Source organism: the organism of the source record quoted next, unplaced genomic scaffold (assembly GCF_019419815.1).
Source record: "Pyrus x bretschneideri cultivar Hongxiangsu unplaced genomic scaffold, Pyrus_bretschneideri_v1 Contig6, whole genome shotgun sequence".
Taxonomy (NCBI): Eukaryota; Viridiplantae; Streptophyta; class Magnoliopsida; order Rosales; family Rosaceae; genus Pyrus; species Pyrus x bretschneideri.
In genome coordinates this window covers 5,029,316-5,047,618 of record NW_025999798.1, presented here as the reverse complement: position 1 = coordinate 5,047,618, position 18,303 = coordinate 5,029,316, and the positions used below count along the sequence as shown (strand labels likewise).

The 18,303-nt window shown below is 34.9% G+C and overlaps 1 protein-coding gene and 1 long non-coding RNA gene across 19 annotated transcripts; one reads left to right on the top strand and one right to left on the bottom strand.

The window, feature by feature from the left end:
* Positions 1–2,475: 2,475 nt before the first annotated feature.
* LOC103929026 (indole-3-acetic acid-induced protein ARG7) lies at positions 2,476–3,628 on the top strand. Its single transcript, XM_009338172.3, has one exon. The coding sequence runs from the start codon at positions 2,973–2,975 to the stop codon at positions 3,432–3,434; it is 462 nt and encodes a 153-aa protein (XP_009336447.1). The 5' UTR covers positions 2,476–2,972; the 3' UTR covers positions 3,435–3,628.
* Positions 3,629–7,068: 3,440 nt separating this feature from the next.
* LOC103929025 lies at positions 7,069–18,124 on the bottom strand. Of its 18 annotated transcripts, XR_007253691.1 has the most exons (14): positions 17,770–18,124; positions 17,432–17,666; positions 17,028–17,237; positions 16,532–16,906; positions 15,439–16,411; positions 14,682–14,748; positions 14,471–14,539; positions 13,214–13,259; positions 12,304–12,372; positions 10,749–10,794; positions 8,801–9,012; positions 8,510–8,579; positions 8,185–8,249; positions 7,069–7,509 (listed from the first exon to the last, which is right to left on the bottom strand). It is a non-coding gene; the product is annotated as an uncharacterized LOC103929025 (long non-coding RNA). The 18 variants fall into 18 exon arrangements; XR_007253685.1 differs by having other exon boundaries at positions 17,028–17,666; XR_007253688.1 differs by having other exon boundaries at positions 15,777–16,411; positions 17,028–17,666.
* Between the last annotated feature and the right edge of the window lie 179 nt (positions 18,125–18,303).

Below are 18,303 nucleotides of genomic sequence, written 5' to 3'. Positions count from 1 at the left end.
GTATCAATTTACAAAGAGTCGAAGTCAGAGATCAAAAAACTCTAAGATCCCACTTTGAAAACTCTCCTAAGGCTCCCAAATTCTTAAGGTTGGCCTTGCCTCTTTATCAGGGAGTTCATAGCAAAGTGCGATCACTAAATATGTACAAAATACAGTATTATTTAAATAAATTTAACGAGTTAAAGCGATCACATGAAACTTGTCCCAATTATCTATAGCACGAGGAATAAACTAGTATAATACTTGGTTCCTTATTAGTAAAAACATCATATATTTAACCAATGACATGGGCCAATAGTAATAAAATACACGTACTTTGGACAAAGCCACCAAATGACACTTATGATAATTAGATTAGGTATCGAAATTGTAATCTATAAAAGTCAAATTTGAGACTTATAAGTAAAGTTTGTAAAAATATATATCACTAATCTATAATACTAGTGACCACAAGTGTCCAACTATTTTTCGGTAACGATAGCAGAGAGCACACACTTTGTGTGTGTGAACAATTTCTCTTAATAAATACATATTACTGTTTTGTCCTCCTTATGTAAATATTGTGTATCAAAAGTGAGAGTAAAATTGGAAAAATAAGTATATAATTGTCATTTTCTAATAAAAAAGAGGGTAAAATAGGAAAATAGGGATATGATCCTCATTTTGTCAAAAGGTACAAAATTACTATTTTGCCCTCATTTTGTCAATAGTGTGTATCAAAAGTGAGAGCAAAATAAGAAAAAATGGGTAAAAAAGTTGGCAATGAGGGTTCACTTAATAATAGTATAGATAAGGGGTACATCACCCCAAAACTAACTTAATAATTATTACAAACTATTCGAATTCTAGCTTCAGCCTTCAATCATATCATCAAATAAATAAGTTTCAATTCATTTAGGTGAATTCTCAAAATAATAATACTCAAGATTCACATTGTATAAGTAAAAAAAAAAAAAAAAAAGATTCACATTGTAATTCCAATTAACAAGTATCCAATTTTTAGTAGACTGAATGATATATAACTTCTGTTGGGTAACCAATTAGAAAGCGCTGCATACGTATATAGTTCCGCTAAGTCGAGGCTAGGTTTGTATATTTATTTTTCACGTGATATATAGGATAGATTAGGTTCATCGAATGGAAGTGTATATCTTCTGCTCGAGCAAAGTTTATTCAGAGCCGTCATTATATATAGATTTACTAACTCAACTGCTAGCTTTCTTAAGTCAAATGATTATCTGCCATATATTTATTTTCAATACTGAATAGGTCAACCCAATAAGTTCATTGAGAATTAGATATTTAAAATGCAAGAAAAAGTCGACAAACAAACAAATTATTACTATCGTGGGATAGATTTTTCATTATGCCTGAAAACACAGACATATACTATATGTCATTACACAAGTAATGAGATACTTGGAAAACAAAATAGAATATGGTTCTCTCCCTTTGTATTCCCATCATCTTCCCTTCCTTCCTCTCACACATTGTCTTTTGTCTTATTGTCCTTATAAAAAAAATCAATATAAGATATTGATGTGGCTTAACCGTAACCATTCAAGTAGGAGGGGAAGAAAGGGGAGAAAGATTAGGAGGGGAGAGAATTATCTACCAAAAAAATTCCTCCACTTGTATAATAACTTATGACATACCACTTTATATTTCGACTACACTGAAAAATTTCTTTTACCGCAAGCCAATAATGGTATAAACTGTAACTAGCTCACACCCACACAATTTCAAGCGTATTTTGATGTAGACCACCATTAATTATCGAACAATGGAAGAAAGTCAAGAAAGTTGATGTTTCAACTTAACCAATTGGCGATATGATGTATAAGCTCATGGTCATTCCAATGTGGGATTTATTCTAAATATGCCTCCTCACGTGTGGTGAATTTTCATGCCTAACACGTGGACAACACAACTCCGATGACATGAAGCACGTGTGATCATTGGGTTTCACACATGGGATAACCTGCTCTAATACCATAAAGAAAATTGATGTTCCACCATAAAACCAATTGGCAATATAAAGGTAGTCAAATTTACTTATAAGTCCATACAAAGTCTTTCCTCTCATCAACGTGAGACTCATTCTCAAAATCTTAAATTCAAACTAGCCCATTGATATACGGTTACTTCTTTTAAAACAAATATATGTTTGCAACTACTCAAGATTTGCGATCACTTCTACAACTTGAACAATTCTTGTTAATAGTTAGAGATCTAATCTACGTGACAAATTATTATGTGTAACGACAATAATAATACTTTGAGTAAACTAGTATCTCTAAATCTGGATATCACGGGAATGAACTTCAACTTATAATGTCAACAAATTACATCACGCTATTGGCCCAAGATAGTAAATAAGTCCCCCTTTCCAACGTGTAATGATAAAATAATAGTTTTTATGGGCATTATCCTATTTATATACCACCTCCTCCATGCCAAGATTGCCCCATCAGAGACGCAAAGTGCAACCAGAGAGCTTATCTCGTCAGGCTTTTCTCTGCTTCCTATCCCCTTTATATCCTCACTTACCTCCTGGCATTCCTGAAAACCCTTCTCCCCCTCTCTCTCTCTCTCTCTCTCTCTCTCTCTCTCGATCTGATGCCCAACACAACCACCACTACTTGAATCCTTGATTCTTTTCCGAGCCCTTTATCCATATTTTGCATGATCCTTCACTCGTTTGTTCATTGAGAAAGTATGAGTAACACGATGATTCCACGAGTGAAAGTCATGGTTTATTTGGTCTACGACAGGGGTTAATTCCACACACATCTGATCTAATCCTTTCACAAATTTTTCGTGCCCTCTGTTTATCTTGTTCTAATTCTCCTTCAAACTAAATTGATGGAAGGTGGTGTTGTGTTTTGTTTTTAAAACCCATCATCCACAAATAAATCCTTTTTTTCTATCCGTTGTTTAGTTTCAGTAAGTCTTGTACACGAAAAGATAAGATGGGTTTGATAACCAAAACATGGAAGCGGTGCAAATCAATAGGCCGGGGTCGTCCTACTAATTTGCATGGAATGGTGCCTGCTCTGACCACCAAGAGCAAGTCATGCCCACATATCAAACTCGGGATGCTTGAGGAAAAGCGTGCGAGCAAGCGCCAAGTGGCTCCTGAAGGTTGCTTTACAGTCTATGTCGGACCCCAAAAGCAAAGGTTTGTGGTCAAAACGGAACACGCAAACCATCCTCTCTTCAAGATGCTGCTTGAAGAAGCCGAGTCTGAATTTGGGTATGACAGTCGAGGTCCCCTTGTGCTTCCTTGTAACGTTGAGATATTCTACAAGGTTTTGGTGGAAATGGATGATTGTGGCGAGCAAAAGGTTCCTCGAGGGTGGGGCTTGGCTAAGCGTTATGGTTCTTACAGTGTTCTTAGCCCGTCTCGGATAGTTGCTATCAATCAGTTCTAGTTATCATGCATGTGTAAAATTGATATAGCTTGCTTGGTTGATGATGATACATATGGGTTGATGTATAATTTCTGGGATTTAACAATAGCCTTGTTAAATATTAGGATCGGAGAGGATGAGGATGAAAGAAATTCAAGCTATGTTTGTAATATATAATTAGTTCTCATATATATAAATCTTGTTATGTTTTGTAATTTGGGTATCCATCTGTTAAATCATCTCTTGTCGTTCAACTGCTTAATTAGTTGCTTTATCTTAGCTCTTAATCAGCATGTAATCTCTTTGGTATGCTAAAATCTACAAACAACTAGTTTTACAAGTTGTTATCATGGAACTGGTGTAATAAGATCACTAAAAGTACAAACCATGCATCATTGGTGCGTAATATATCTGGTAAATTAATATTAACTAAGAATACTATAATTAGGGTTATAATCCAATGTATCTTGATAATATTGGTAGCAACTTGCAAACAAATTAAGCGGCGAATATGCTATAAAAGAACGTCATCATACATTGTGTGTGTATATATATATGTATGTATGATCTGAAAGGATAAGATGAGAACAACGAATTGAGGGGACCTAGCTACCTGAGTTGAACATCAGAATACTCGATGAACAAACAGAATATAAAACTATGAATAGAACTTTATTAATCGAAAGTAAAGAAACAGTACAGAATTGCTAACAAGGCTACAAAATTTGAAGAAACTACGTAACTAACTTATTACTCTATGAGTTGCAAAGCATCCTATTTATAGAAGTAAACGAAAGCAAACACTAATCTCTAACGGGTAAGAAATTATAAACTTAACAGGTAAAGAATCATAATCCCACGAGAAAACTGAAAAAAAAAAAAAAAAAAACTAATTTTCCAACATGCAAGTGGCCCTTTACTACAGTGGTGGAAATGAGTTGAGCTTTTGCATGACGGCGTGAGTTTGACCCCACCGGTGACTAATCTAGTATTTAATCTAACAGAATCTATCGTTTGAAAGAAAGATAAAAAATAAAAAATAAAAAAACTAATTTTCCAACATGGAGAGAGCTTAACCCTACGTCTTTCACTCCTTATTACCATCCAAATGATCAATTAATTAAATTCTAACTATGTAATACGAAAACAAAAGGCTGTTTTTAAATTTGATTAGCAACCTATGTAGACCGTGATTACAGCGGTTTAACCTCCGTAGATATATATGGGTGGCTTGGCTGACAGTAACATTTCTCTATCTTCTTTGGCTAATAGTCATGATACTATACACATGTGTACGCTTTTGATCACGTAATTAAGTAACAAAACATAATATATACATATATGTACGTAATTAATACTAAACTATGTTTTAAAGCATCAAAATACAAAACCGCATATGTAGTTAAGTAGTGCGTGACTCTTTTTATAGTGGAACCTCAACTTTCTTTGTGAAATTAAAGTCACATGTGAAATCTAACGGCCATACATACGTACTTCACGTTACTCAATTAGTATTAGAGCAGGTCATCCGCGTCAAAATATTAAACCATTTTTTATTAGTTTGTGAAGCGGCAGCTGGGAGAGCACTGAAAGGAAGGAACTGGGTATAGATAGGCAAATCATGTTCTGGTGTGGATGGGAGAAAAAAAAAATGGCCGCTATAAGACCACATAAGCTGCCGCTTTTACTGACCGCGCACCACCTTGTTTGGTTTGGGTACGTGAAACGAATGACAAATGCATGCGGGGATGGCACAAATGGAGTATACATGACTTTGTTCTAGAATTTGACTCAGCTCTCTTTTTTTATTTATTACGGAACTCTTCACCACGCCACAATAGTGTACCCTTTCACGGTTGAGCGATCTCCCGTTGGCCACATGTGCGTTTGCTACAATTCAGAATCATTAGCCACCAGCCCATAACCCATTTTCATCAAAGTTGACATTGGAGTCCTTTTTTCTATTTCCTGCTTCTCATTTTATTAATTCGTCAATGACTTGTTAAACTCGTTTATTATAATGCATTTGAATTAATTTACGGAACGAGATCCTCTCCGAATCTTTTCCTCCAAAACTAAGGGATCAAGTGATACATGCCTTTAAATTTGATCAAACGGTTAAAAATAAAGAAGTTAGTAAAAACTTTTAAAAGTTATAATAAATTTTTGCCGTTAGATCAAATTTTAAAGACACGGATCACTTGATCCCCTAGGCTTTGGAGGGAAATACCTGGAGAGGATCTCTTTCCTTTATTTACTAACTTTGTCAGCCCAGGAAAATAGACAACTGGTTTTGTTCATAAATTCCTTCGCTTGCTGAGCAATGACTGTTGAATTTTTTATGCCCTACCCGAAATGGCGGTGTACATCCGTTGATTATATTGATATTGATATCCAAGTTGAGATATGATAAATTGACACCTTCAGTGCAAAGTTCGTAAGCAACTTATCGACTGCATGCATTCAAGGCCAAGTCCGGAGTCGAATTCTTTGCAAGCCTCTCTCATATTTGTTTGAAGCAAACTTTGTTGCGAATAACATTGCCTCTACTGGTCATCCAAAGCCTGTACACTAATCCAAATCCTACTATTTTTCATTGCCTTGTGGAAAGGACTCCCCAAATAAGTGTAAAACCCTTGTAAAAATAGCTCTACATATTGAAGGTTAGTCACATTCCGGACTCGAAGTCGGTGGAAAAATTAACTCCGCATTTGGTACGCTAATAAATGTATAACAAAAGAAAAGTAAATAAAAAACAAACTTCTCTAATAAAATAAATCTGAAATTCGTTACAGATGTACATAAATAAAATAAAACTACTATCTTTCTCACTAACACAATCTCAGCTTGTCTAGTTCATGTCTTACCAAATAACTCATCTATAAAATAAAAGGGTGAGGGGTGAGCAACAATCACTGTCGTCCAGTACCAAGAAGAATATGCAATATGTTAGTTAAGCGATGGCGTTTTACACACTCTAAAAAATAGGATATTTGTATAAAATTATATATATCACATAGTTTCATATCACATCATCCTTCCCTTTGTGTTCATTATATCTTTCACCAAATTTAACTCACTACATGACCCATAATAGCCTTTCTACCCTAACTAATATCCCCGTGTGAAGTCCCTCAAAATAATGCATTACGTAAATCACTCACCTCAATAACTAGATCTTCACCAAGACACACTGTCTATTAATCTCCACACATCAAACTCCACAAACCCCAAAACTCTTCTTTTTTTCTTTTTTTTTTTCACTCAGTTTCTCTTGTTCTGTACGTGAGCACTATCCTATTTTTCATGCTGCAAAACCAATGGAGCAAACTCCTATTTATAGTGAAGTACGGAGGTTTTGATTTTTTTTTTTTTAAAAAAAAAACAAACGATATTATCTACATTAAAGGGAGTTGTTAGGCTTCGCTTCACAATGAGCTAGCAATAATGTGGTTCAAATTCATCTTTACAGATAATCGAACCTAAAACATCTTATTTACTGATGAAGAATACTGCTATAATAGTAATCACTAGAAAACGTGCCCGCACGTTGTTGCGGGACTTGAATGCATCACCTTGAACTACATGAATAAGATACATTTTACTTTAATAAATTCAACACAATCATAAAGGAAGAAAGGGATAGATGAGTGAATGAGGTCAGTACGATATGCAGCTTCGTTTTTATATACATTCAACTGAGTTGACATGAAAAGACATTGTATAATGAACAGGACGAAACTGAACGTTTTGGTTCCCTAATAAACAGAAGTAACATACAGTTCACACAAATCTTGCCCCTATAGTCAATGTGGCAAAATATATATCCTATAGGTTAGGCAACATAAAAACTGTTTCGTTCTTATTCTAGCATCAAAGTTTTCAAGCACAAACGTGCAAATCAAAAAACATGCAAGACGCCTGTTTCAGTAAGAAACGGAAGTAACATCCAGTCCACACGTATTTTGTCTTGCAGTTAAGATGGTGTTTCGTTCTTGTTCAAGCAGCAAAGTCTCGAAGCAAAAATGTTGAAAGCCAAAAACATGTAGAACGCCCTGCAGCAGTCGTTCTTGTTCAAGCAGCTAAGTCTTCTGCACTATAGCAAAGAATATAAATCATAGTTTAAAAGAATATCTCACGATGGTCCTGTTTAGAATCACAATTTACTCCCTCCCAATTTCCACCTAACTCCGAACAAACAATGTTGATAAATCTTTATCATCACCTTTAACAAAACAGATCACATCGAAAAGAAGCAAAAAAGTTCCTATGCAAACAAATTCTTCTGGATGTCCAACTTAACCCATCTATGGGAAGACAAGCAATCGGACGTGCATTTAGACCAATGAAAATAAATTATACAATTAAAAACATCAACCGATCCTCCTGAAGAGAACACACACACATGCCAACATATTATTCACTAGATTCTAAGCTTTCATTTTCGTTCTATCCCTTTCGTTATCAAAACAGCAAAAGAATCATAGAGCAACCTTCAATCATTTATCAAAACTGAATTAATTAAACTTCTGCTCAGCACTCCGTTAATTTTAATTGCAACTCTCATTCTAAAAATTAAAAATTTTGCAATTGAATAATCAAACTCACTTACACATTACATTCCTTTTATTGGTTTTTGACACAATACATTTTAGGATTTGATGTTACAATAATATCACTGCAAGCATGAATTGCGATAGATATAGAAACCAAACTTGCACACAAATGTTCGACTGAATTCAGAACCACTTAATTCAACACAAAAAATTACCTCACATGCTTGCTCCCCTTCTGCTCTCACATCGTTGGATGCGCTTCTAAACGATTAATGAAGTCCTAAAACCAGAACAACAAAGAACGTTTACCTATCCAACATTTCAACATAAGCATGATATAGAAAGACAGAAATCCACATGTTGCTTTGTTTTTTCAGAACCAACACCCTCTCCTCTCTCCCCCATATCACACACCCCCACCCCGTGAAGGCACTGACACCAGACCACCTCCCTAGAAACCGGCCCTAAAAACCCATACCCATACCTCCCTTACCCATTACCTTTCTCAAAGCAAAAAGTGTTATATATGATAGTACTCACCCCAATCTGGTTAATGACATTCACTGCATAACGCTCACCAGTAGGTATAGTCTCGCTCTTTAAGAAAGGCCTGAGGTCAAAATTGGCAACAACAAATTAACAAAGCAAAATGAAAGATTAAATCTAGTCACCACAAATATTTTCTAAAATGGAAGATAGACCAGAGTCAAACAGGAAAGGGATAGCAGACACGGTGAGCTTTGTCTTAGTTTGAAAAGAAAAAAGAATAGAAAATTGGGTAGTTTCAGGAGCAATAACTATGTTGAGTATAGTGAAGGGGGAAAGCCATACCTTCCTATGAATGAATTTAAAAGAGGAGATTTTTCTGCATTTTTAGGACAAAAAACGAAGCAGCTAACATTTCTTTCTGTTTTTTGCCTTTTATGATCTTCTGATCTTCTAGTAACATGGATAGCTGAAGCAGAACTGCCATTGTATCCAACATATATCAAATTCGCCAAACTTTGGTTTGGATATAACAGTGTCAAGAGGGCCCACTGGATCTGCAGATTCAGAAAAACTTTGTGAGCCATTCACATATACCTGTCAAAGTGCACAACACCATTAAATGCTAGAGTTGACATCTACCTGTTCATCCACAGAACAGATACAGTGAAGGAGACACAGAAAACAAACCAAGCTTCGAGTCCTGATGTCTAATCTAAATTAGAGAACGCTCACCCAGAAGACAAAGTAATACACATTTCTTAGGAAATTGTTTTGCAGTAGAGGCTATATAAGTGATCATTTCAGCAACCTGTTGCTGAACTTGCGTTTATCAAGACATAATAAAGTAAAGCAAACAAAAAAAGGCATTGTTAAATCTTCCTAACTAAAAATTCATAAAGTAACACCACCAAAACAAACAAAAAAATGCGTTGTTAAATCTTCCTCACTTTAAAGCAAAAATTAAGGAATATCCCCACCGTAAAAAGTAACACCACAAAAAAAAAAAAAAAAAAACAAAAAACAAAAAAGGCTTCGTAAAGACAACAATCTTGTTAAGATACCCCAACTAAATCAGTTAGCAGCAAGAGAACAACATGGCAATGGGAGTCTACAAAAAGGAAAAAGAACAGAAGATATAAAATAGTAGACAAATGGTCATAGTTATATTAATTGAAATTGTTCAAAAAAAAAAACAATGATGAATACATACTTCCTTAGAATAAAAAAATTGATTAATTCATTATAATGGTTTCTTGGAACCCAAGTAGAAAAGGATACAACTTAATAACAATGGAAGCCACAAACCTATGTCATTTCTTATTCGGGATCAAATAGAGCATAACATACTTCCAAAAGTATATAAACGATATATTATAGGTTAGAATCGTTGGATATTAATCTACAGTGAAGGAAGCTGTTAAACATATATGCTTAGGTAAATGATTTTCAGGCACCCTTATTTTTTCTTGCCACTGGACTGAACAAAAAAAATGAGAATGAAGGGCTAAATCACTTCCAGTTAGTCTTCTTATTAGGCTGTGACCAATCTACAGTACATGTAACATCATATTTGAAATCGAATTAACAGTTTTGAATCCTATTTGGATCACCAAATCTTATTTATTGATTCAGAATTGATTAACATCATATTTGGATAGATCAAAGTTAATTTAAAACCTAGAAAATATTAAAATATAATGAATGAGTAACCTCATTTTTATTATATTTTTCGATTTTAATTAAACTACCACTACAGAAAACCATAAGTAATATAAAGATCAAAGGATATGTTATATTAAGTCATACTATATCAAGTTGGACTGAATTAGCCTTGATTTATATAGATCCATTTATAATCGGATTATCAAATTGAGATCCTAGCAATTGCATATTCTTTATTCATGGTACTATAAAAATGGGTATATACTAAGTTGGAATCACTACAGCAAAATAAAAAAAAAAAAAAAAAAAAAAAAAAAAAAACAGAGAATGCAGCATTTTCTCATATTTTCGAATCAATTCTAAACCCTAAAATCATTACGGCTAGACCTTTTATTCACACCTCAGTTGCTGTATCCCTACATCTATGAATCCAATTTCATTCAAGAAACAATGCAGAGGATAAAATCGAAAAAGAAGTATGTACCCATGATTAGTTGTCTCGTTTATTCTTTACAAACTAATCACATATTTAAAATCTAAGTACAAAAGCTTTGCAAAGGTAATAAAAAAAAATGGTGTATAACTAATTAGGCTTTTGAACATGTAATCAGTGTGCAGAATTGTATACCTAAAGATGGCAATGCAGTGTATTCTTCCTCCCAGAATCAGGGTTCCTGAAATTTCCAAAGAAAGTAAATCCGTTAGGAAATCCGAGAAATTGGAGGAGCAAATATCATTAAATTTGAGTTAAATGAGGTAACATACAACAATTAAATGAGATAGTAAACAGATTTCAAATCTAGGAAATGTAATGGTTGAAATCCAACCAAACCTAATCCTTAAACCTATTCAAATTAAAACCATATGCCAATTGGCAAATTGGCATATCAGAGTTGAGTGGAAAATGGTTGACTTGACTAATAAGTGAGTGATGAGTTTAAAACTCATCACATTTTCTCACATGCATTCTCCTTGGTCTTGGGATGGCGCAAAACAAAACCACCATCCCACCACCTCCACCTCCACCTCCACCTCCACACCCACCTCTACACTCACACAGAGTCGCTAATACAACCCAACCCATGTGGCAGACACACATTTCAGACTCCCAATTTATTCACTCATAACTTCATAATTCAAATTAACAATGTGAAACCAAAGATGGTTACATCCTTGGCCTTCACAAATTTTGGTTAGAACTATAACGTTGTTTCAATTTTTAAAATTTGATAACAGCAAGCAACAGAGCAGATAGTATTAAGATCAAAAAAGCATTCCAGAAACCGTGGGAAAACTGTAAAAGCTAAAAAACTGTGATGGTGGAACGGATTAAATTTGTGAGAGTGCAACAAACAAAGGGTATATCTCAGAAGGGTTTAACTGACGACCAATCATTTAGACTTGATAATGTTCTGAATTATCAGCCAGATAAAGCTGTTAAGATGTATTTTGGAATCAGTCCTCTCACCGATCAATTAATTCAAATCGTAGTTAAATACTAATAGTGGCTTTAAAGAATGTAGGCTTGGTTTTAAAATAAAATAAATAAATAAATAAACCTAGAGCTTTCAGTTTAAGCACCACCCTCCAATGCCAATAGAAAACACACACAAACAGGACATGATTAACATGAAAATGAAGCTGAAACGAAAGTAAAGTTGAGCCTAAGTTGAAATGGATTAAAAGGATGATTTTTGCAGTTGAAGAACAACATTGTTACCATTCAAATACAAACATATAAGAGAATAACATATGTTTGAACTCTTTGTTCAGCGTTGAAATAGATTTGGATGACTAAGAACTCCCACTGTCAACCCTTTGGTACCACTAAAGAACTGTATATTTATTTGCAGATGATCAATTGAAACACCCCACAGATCAATTAATTCAAATCATAGTTAAATACTAATAGTGGCTTTGAAGAATGTAGGCTTGGTTTTAAAATAAAATAAATAAATAAATAAAGCCAGGAAATTAGTCTTACTCTTCTCAAATTGATGTTTCACACTTTTAGTTGCATGCCAAAAAACCAGGACATGTGTATGCTGGTGTTCTCAAATCCAAATAATACAAAATGATTCTCTCCAAGTTAGAAAAAGGACACTATATACTGTATCAATAAAAAAATAGAAGGAAAAAGTTTTCATGAATAAGGAGATGATAACGAAAGGTTTAGGATATACCTGCTGCTATGAATTACAGATTCCTGTGGATGAGGCTCTTTGTTTCTCAAAAACTTGCAGGTGGTTGAGCTGCAAGGATACATGACATGGTGAGCATCTGCCCCTCAAGTATTCATATCTACAAACCCTCCTCTAAAGAAAAATTCATCCAGAAATTAATCACTGAGTATGCAAGGTTGGCTTGCATATTCACGTTTAATCGTGGCCAGGATGATAGGAATTAAAAAAATACGAAAACAGGATGATGTAACTTTACTTAGATTTCAGGATTCTAAAACCTATTGCTGAGATTTGAGAAACATAGGAAATGTGTTTCATGATTTCAAATTAGATTTGCATAAGAGTTCAGAAACGCAGACATGCCTTCTTTGCATTCCCCTAAATGCTAAATGCTAAACCCTAAACCCTAAGCTTTCAACACCAAAACACCCAAATAGTACCAAAATTTTGCAATGTGCAGGGAATATACTAAAAAAACTTAAGCACCATCTATCTAAACAAAATCAAAGAACCCAAACCATATACAAAATCTCCAAAATCAATTTACCCAACCCCTAAATATATAATAATAATAATAATAATAATGATTCGAGTAGAAATTCCAATCCATTACAACAAAACACAGAATACCAGGTATTGATGGATGTAGATATCTAAAACAGCGGCACCCATCAATTGATCTAATTACGTATCCATTCCCTATCCATGGCATACAAAGTATGTACTCCCTGTTTACATGTTCTAAAACATTTAGTAGACCAGCAATCAAAATTAACAACCCTAATTGTTGAATACACCAAGCTCTCCAACTGAAAATGTTTAATTAAATTTTCCAACTTAAAACCCTAAATTAAATCCTACAAATTGAAATAGCAGAAACAGAATTAGAGAGAAGGAAGAAATCACTGACCTTCGAGTTGTTGAAAGCTCTGACGGGTGTTTCTTTTCATCCAGCCCTAAAAACAGAACCTACAATTGTAATATAATAACCAATCATTGGTCAAGAATCAAATTAACCCAGCCTGTGTATAGAAAAATTGAACAAATTTAAACATTTATATGTATGTATATTCCAGTAAATGCACTGAACCCTAAATTGCAAAACTACGTCAGACTGATTGAAGAAGAGAAACAGAGAGGGAGAGGGAGAGTGAGTGGGACGGAGAGAACCCTAAAAACAGAACCCTCTGGCAACCTAATACAAAATCAAGCCAACAAATTCCATTTCAATTTTGACAAAAGAAATCGAAAAAGAATAATGAAAACCGGAACAAATTACAGAGGAACTGATGGGTTTATGCATCAGCAACGTGATAAAACCCAGAAACACAAAACATAATATGTATCAGCTACAAAAACCCAAATAAATAAATAAAACACTCAAATTTCTATGTAAAAGCAAACATATTTTGACCCCAAAACGAAGATGTCATATATGGAGGAAGAGAGAAGCAATAGAGAGGGAGATACTAACTCAAACCCACCATCTCTTTACAGCCAACACACTTATTCCCTCAACCCTACCCTCAAATCTTGTACCCAATCAACTCTCTCTGTCCCCCTAATTGTGCACCCATCGTCACCTTCTCTCTGCAACCAAGGACATGATTAACATGAAAATGAAGCTGAAACGAAAGTAAAGTTGAGCCTAAGTTGAAATGGATTAAAAGGATGATTTTTGCAGCAGAAGAACAACATTGTTACCATTAAAATACAAATATATAAGAGAATAACATATGTTTGAACTCTTCGTCCAGCGTTGAAATAGATTTGGATGACTAAGAACTCCCACTGTCAACCCTTTGGTACCACTAAAGAGCTGTATATTTATTTGCAGATGATCAATTGAAACACCCCACAGATCAATTAATTCAAATCATAGTTAAATACTAATAGTGGCTTTAAAGAATGTAGGCTTGGTTTTAAAATAAAATAAATAAATAAATAAAGCCAGGAAATTAGTCTTACTCTTCTCAAATTGATGTTTCACACTTTTAGTTGCATGCCAAAAAACCAGGACATGTGTATGCTGGTGTTCTCAAATCCAAATAATACGAAATGATTCTCTCCCAGTTAGAAAAAGGACACTATATACTGTATCAACAAAAAAATAGAAGGAAAAAGTTTTCATGAATAAGGAGATGATAACGAAAGGTTTAGGATATACCTGCTGCTATGAATTACAGATTCCTGTGGATGAGGCTCTTTGTTTCTCAAAAACTTGCAGGTGGTTGAGCTGCAAGGATACATGACATGGCAAAAAATTAGAGGGAAAAAGAGTTTGTATCCAAACACAGTAAGGAGAATTATATTAGAAAATAGTTTGTATAAAAGTTAACAAAAGTTAACAAAAAATTTTTAAATGGATTAAGAAATACCTCAGTAATGGTCTCTTTGGTGGCTGTTGTGTGAATGAGGGGTTTGATGTGTATGCTTTTGCTGGATCTACATGCATATGAAAAATAAAATTTATAAGTGCATCCCAAAAATACAGAAGCAACCAAGAAATGGAAAAACAACCTAGGAACATAGAGATATTCGAATGATGTGTATCCTTTTCTATGTCATTTCATATCAATATAACACCCCTATACGTACACACACATACCAAAACAACCTACATTCAGATTTGCATCATATCCTTGTTTCTAACTCTCTGGGGAATTTTCACAAACACCTAATAGGCAAGATTTGCTTCCATTTAAAAGAAATCTGATTTAATCAGTGATCTCAATTGCATGTATATCTGAACGACCATGCTTGTTAGTCAGTCATGTTATAGGATGTATTTAACACTTACCAAGCGGTTCCAAAACAACATCCTACATACATATTATGTTGCCAAACTATGAATCAAGACCGAACTTTCCTACTTTGGTAATGTAATCTCCTAGTCTAGTTACAATTTGGTTCCTGTATTTTGACCTGAAAACAATTTTGGTCCTCTAGAAGTTGCCAATGGCACCCGAACTGTAACTGGAAAACAACTCAGACACAACTATGAAAAATTAAAACTCCAGGCACCAAAGTGTGAGAACAAAGAAACCAAAATAGTTAAATCTACCCTTTTATATCATACATACCATTAAAAATTTGTTTAGAGATAAAAATGGTAGTCATAGTAGAGAATCCAACCTGACCAAAGAAAGTGGATTTCCTCACTTTCTAGTGCTATTATTACCGTGCTTGAGACTATTCAAAGATGAAAAAAGTGGAAATTTCATGCAATATGAAAACAAATACCTGATAGTTAATACTGCTTACCATAGAAGCTAACAATCTTATTTTGTACGAAAAACATGAAGATCACTAAAAGACACCAGAATATAACTTTCATCAATGACATACTTTATGAGAATTTTGGATCCAAAAGTGGCTCCAATAAAATAAATTTAGGCTTGTATATGCAATATATTAACATGAGAAAAAAAACATGCATCCCTAATGAAATAATGAGGAGAATGGCTTTTGACCATTTGTTGTCTTTGATACAACTCTTTTCATCCATGCCTTCATGTTTGTATCCTTTGGGACATTGACATGAATAATTTCCAGGTGAATTTATGCATGTTTCAATATCTGGAAAGTAAGGAACCATGGACGAACATCAATTAAAATCCCAATTTTTAAATTGGTTGAATTGGGAAAGAACTATTTGTACATTCACATGGTGTTGAGAGAAATAACCTTGAAAATAAAGCACTATACATACACAAAATCTGTTCAGTATAAAAAGTAGCAAGAAACAAATGTAATTTTCAGCTTCTAACTCATCCATTTGATCAACATATTGATGGAACAAATGTAACTTTCAGTTTCTAACTCATTCATTTGATCAATATCATCCAAGTCAGAAAAGATAGAACATAAAAATGATCAGGATATATAAATAGGGGCTTCATCTGAGTCAATATCAGCCACCATTCCCTAAAAAATTGATGTCAGGACTCTGCCAAGCATCTATGAAGCCCCTTCAAAAAAAGACACTTGTTAAGGAACAAAACGGTGAAGAATACAAAAGGTAAGTAGCGACAATCATCAACTCAGCTACAAATCCAGCACAATAGCCAATGTCTTCCTCTCTTTTAGCAATATGCAAATCCCTAATCTGCAAACAATAATTTGGAATCTTGAGATACCAAATCGACTTCAACAGGGTTTGAAGGTTGCATTTTTCATAAAATTTAAAAACTAAAAGCAACAACAATATTAATAAGTGAGCACTCACCAAAAAATAAAGGAATGGAAAGAGCGATGATATTGTCAGTGCTACAAAACGATCATCAAACAATAGATCAAGGTTAAAACATTTATAAAAAAGTTAGAAGATGGTGCAGATATAAACATTACTTAATAAAATTGATAAATGATTTCGAGCATGACAATGCAATCAAATTACAGGATCAGCTCTTCCGCCTTCAAACACACTCATCAACACCATATTAAATTTCACATTTTTAGGCGAGGGTAAACTACCAGAAACGAAAAGGATTTATACCTTTTATTAAAGATCTACAGCCTTGGTTCCTCCGCCATTGCTTGTCTTCTCCTGCCTGGGTTTTACATTCCTGGCAGTCTCCTTCTTCCTTGGTAGTTTTTTGTCCTGCAAAGAGAAAAAAATTAGGATTAAATTCTAAATGCAAGGTTCCTTGATTCTTCTGCTTCAGAAATTTGTTGTCGCATAGCCAAAAATTAGAGAAAATAGGCTTTGGTTCAGAACTTACTCATTCTCTGCAGACACGGGTTCCTCCTCAATTTTTGTCATCCTCCTCTTTCTGCGATCTCTCTCTGTCTCTCTCCTTGTCTCTGTGCAATCGTTCCCTCCCTCTCCCTCTCTCTCTCTCTCTTTCTGCGTTCTTCCCTCTGTGCAAGCCCATACTCACCAACTCCCTTAATCAACTCTCTCCATTCTCTGTCCGTGAAGCATCAATAATCTGAAAACCCAGTTCGATTTTTCATTGCTCGGATGGAGAAAATTAAGGAATGAAAGAACAAATTAGGGTTAGCACTAAAGTTGAGAGCGATGGACAATTGAGACAAAGGAAGAGTCTAAAAGAGAGAGAAACATAAAGGATTAGAGAGAGGTTGAGTGTGACAGAGATGAGGGGAAAACACGGGATGGGATTACCAATCCCTGAAATCAAATCCCTCAAATCACTCATCTGAACGTGCAACAGAGCATGGTCCCATCGACCCCATTCCGGTTCAGAAACAAAGGAAATGAAAGTTCCCCTCTAACCAATGCTCGTTCAATCACCGACAACAACAATTGATTTGGGGATAAAAAATCAACCCTAACCCCCTTTTTGGCAGCCTCACTCCTCCCTCTCCCTTCCCCTCCCTGCCATCCCACGCCTCTCTCCCTGAAATCCGTCCACAAATCCTCCCACATCAAATTTAGATCAAACCCTAATTTCTAGAATAATGATAAAAATCGACAAAAAATATATCCAATTGGCACGTTACCATTGATTCGAGTTCTGGTAAGGAGTGCGGCGGCGAGGTAAGGCGAGGTGTGCGAAGGCGAGGGGAAGGCGAGGTGTGCGACGGTGAGGCGCTGAATCGACTTTGTCGTTGAAGAGCTCTGGAGCAAAATGGGCTTGTCGTCGAAGAGATCTCTGGAACAACATCGGGTTTGCTTCCATCCCCCACCCTTTCTACGATGGTCGACACGTACACGCTGAAGGATGGCAATTTCGTAAATAAATTGAAAATTTCAATCTGAAACTGAAGAGGCGGTGGCAATTTTGTAAATAAACTGAAATGTGATGCAAAACACTGTTCATTTCTACAGTGCAATTTTGCCAGCTTCTTTAGACTAAAGTAATATATACAAATACTTAAACCTCTTATCAGTATTTATCCCTTTTGAAACCTGTCAACACAATACCAAGACCAATGGATAAATAATGCAACTTTCTGCTATTTTGCTGGAATTACAGACGCTGAAACATTTAAGCCACCTACCACTATTTGTTTTCTTATTCATCTCTCTAAAGC

Bases quoted from the DNA above. Each gene is read 5' to 3' on its own strand.
- LOC103929026 (XM_009338172.3), top strand. From the start codon at position 2,973: ATGGGTTTGATAACCAAAACATGGAAGCGGTGCAAATCAATAGGCCGG.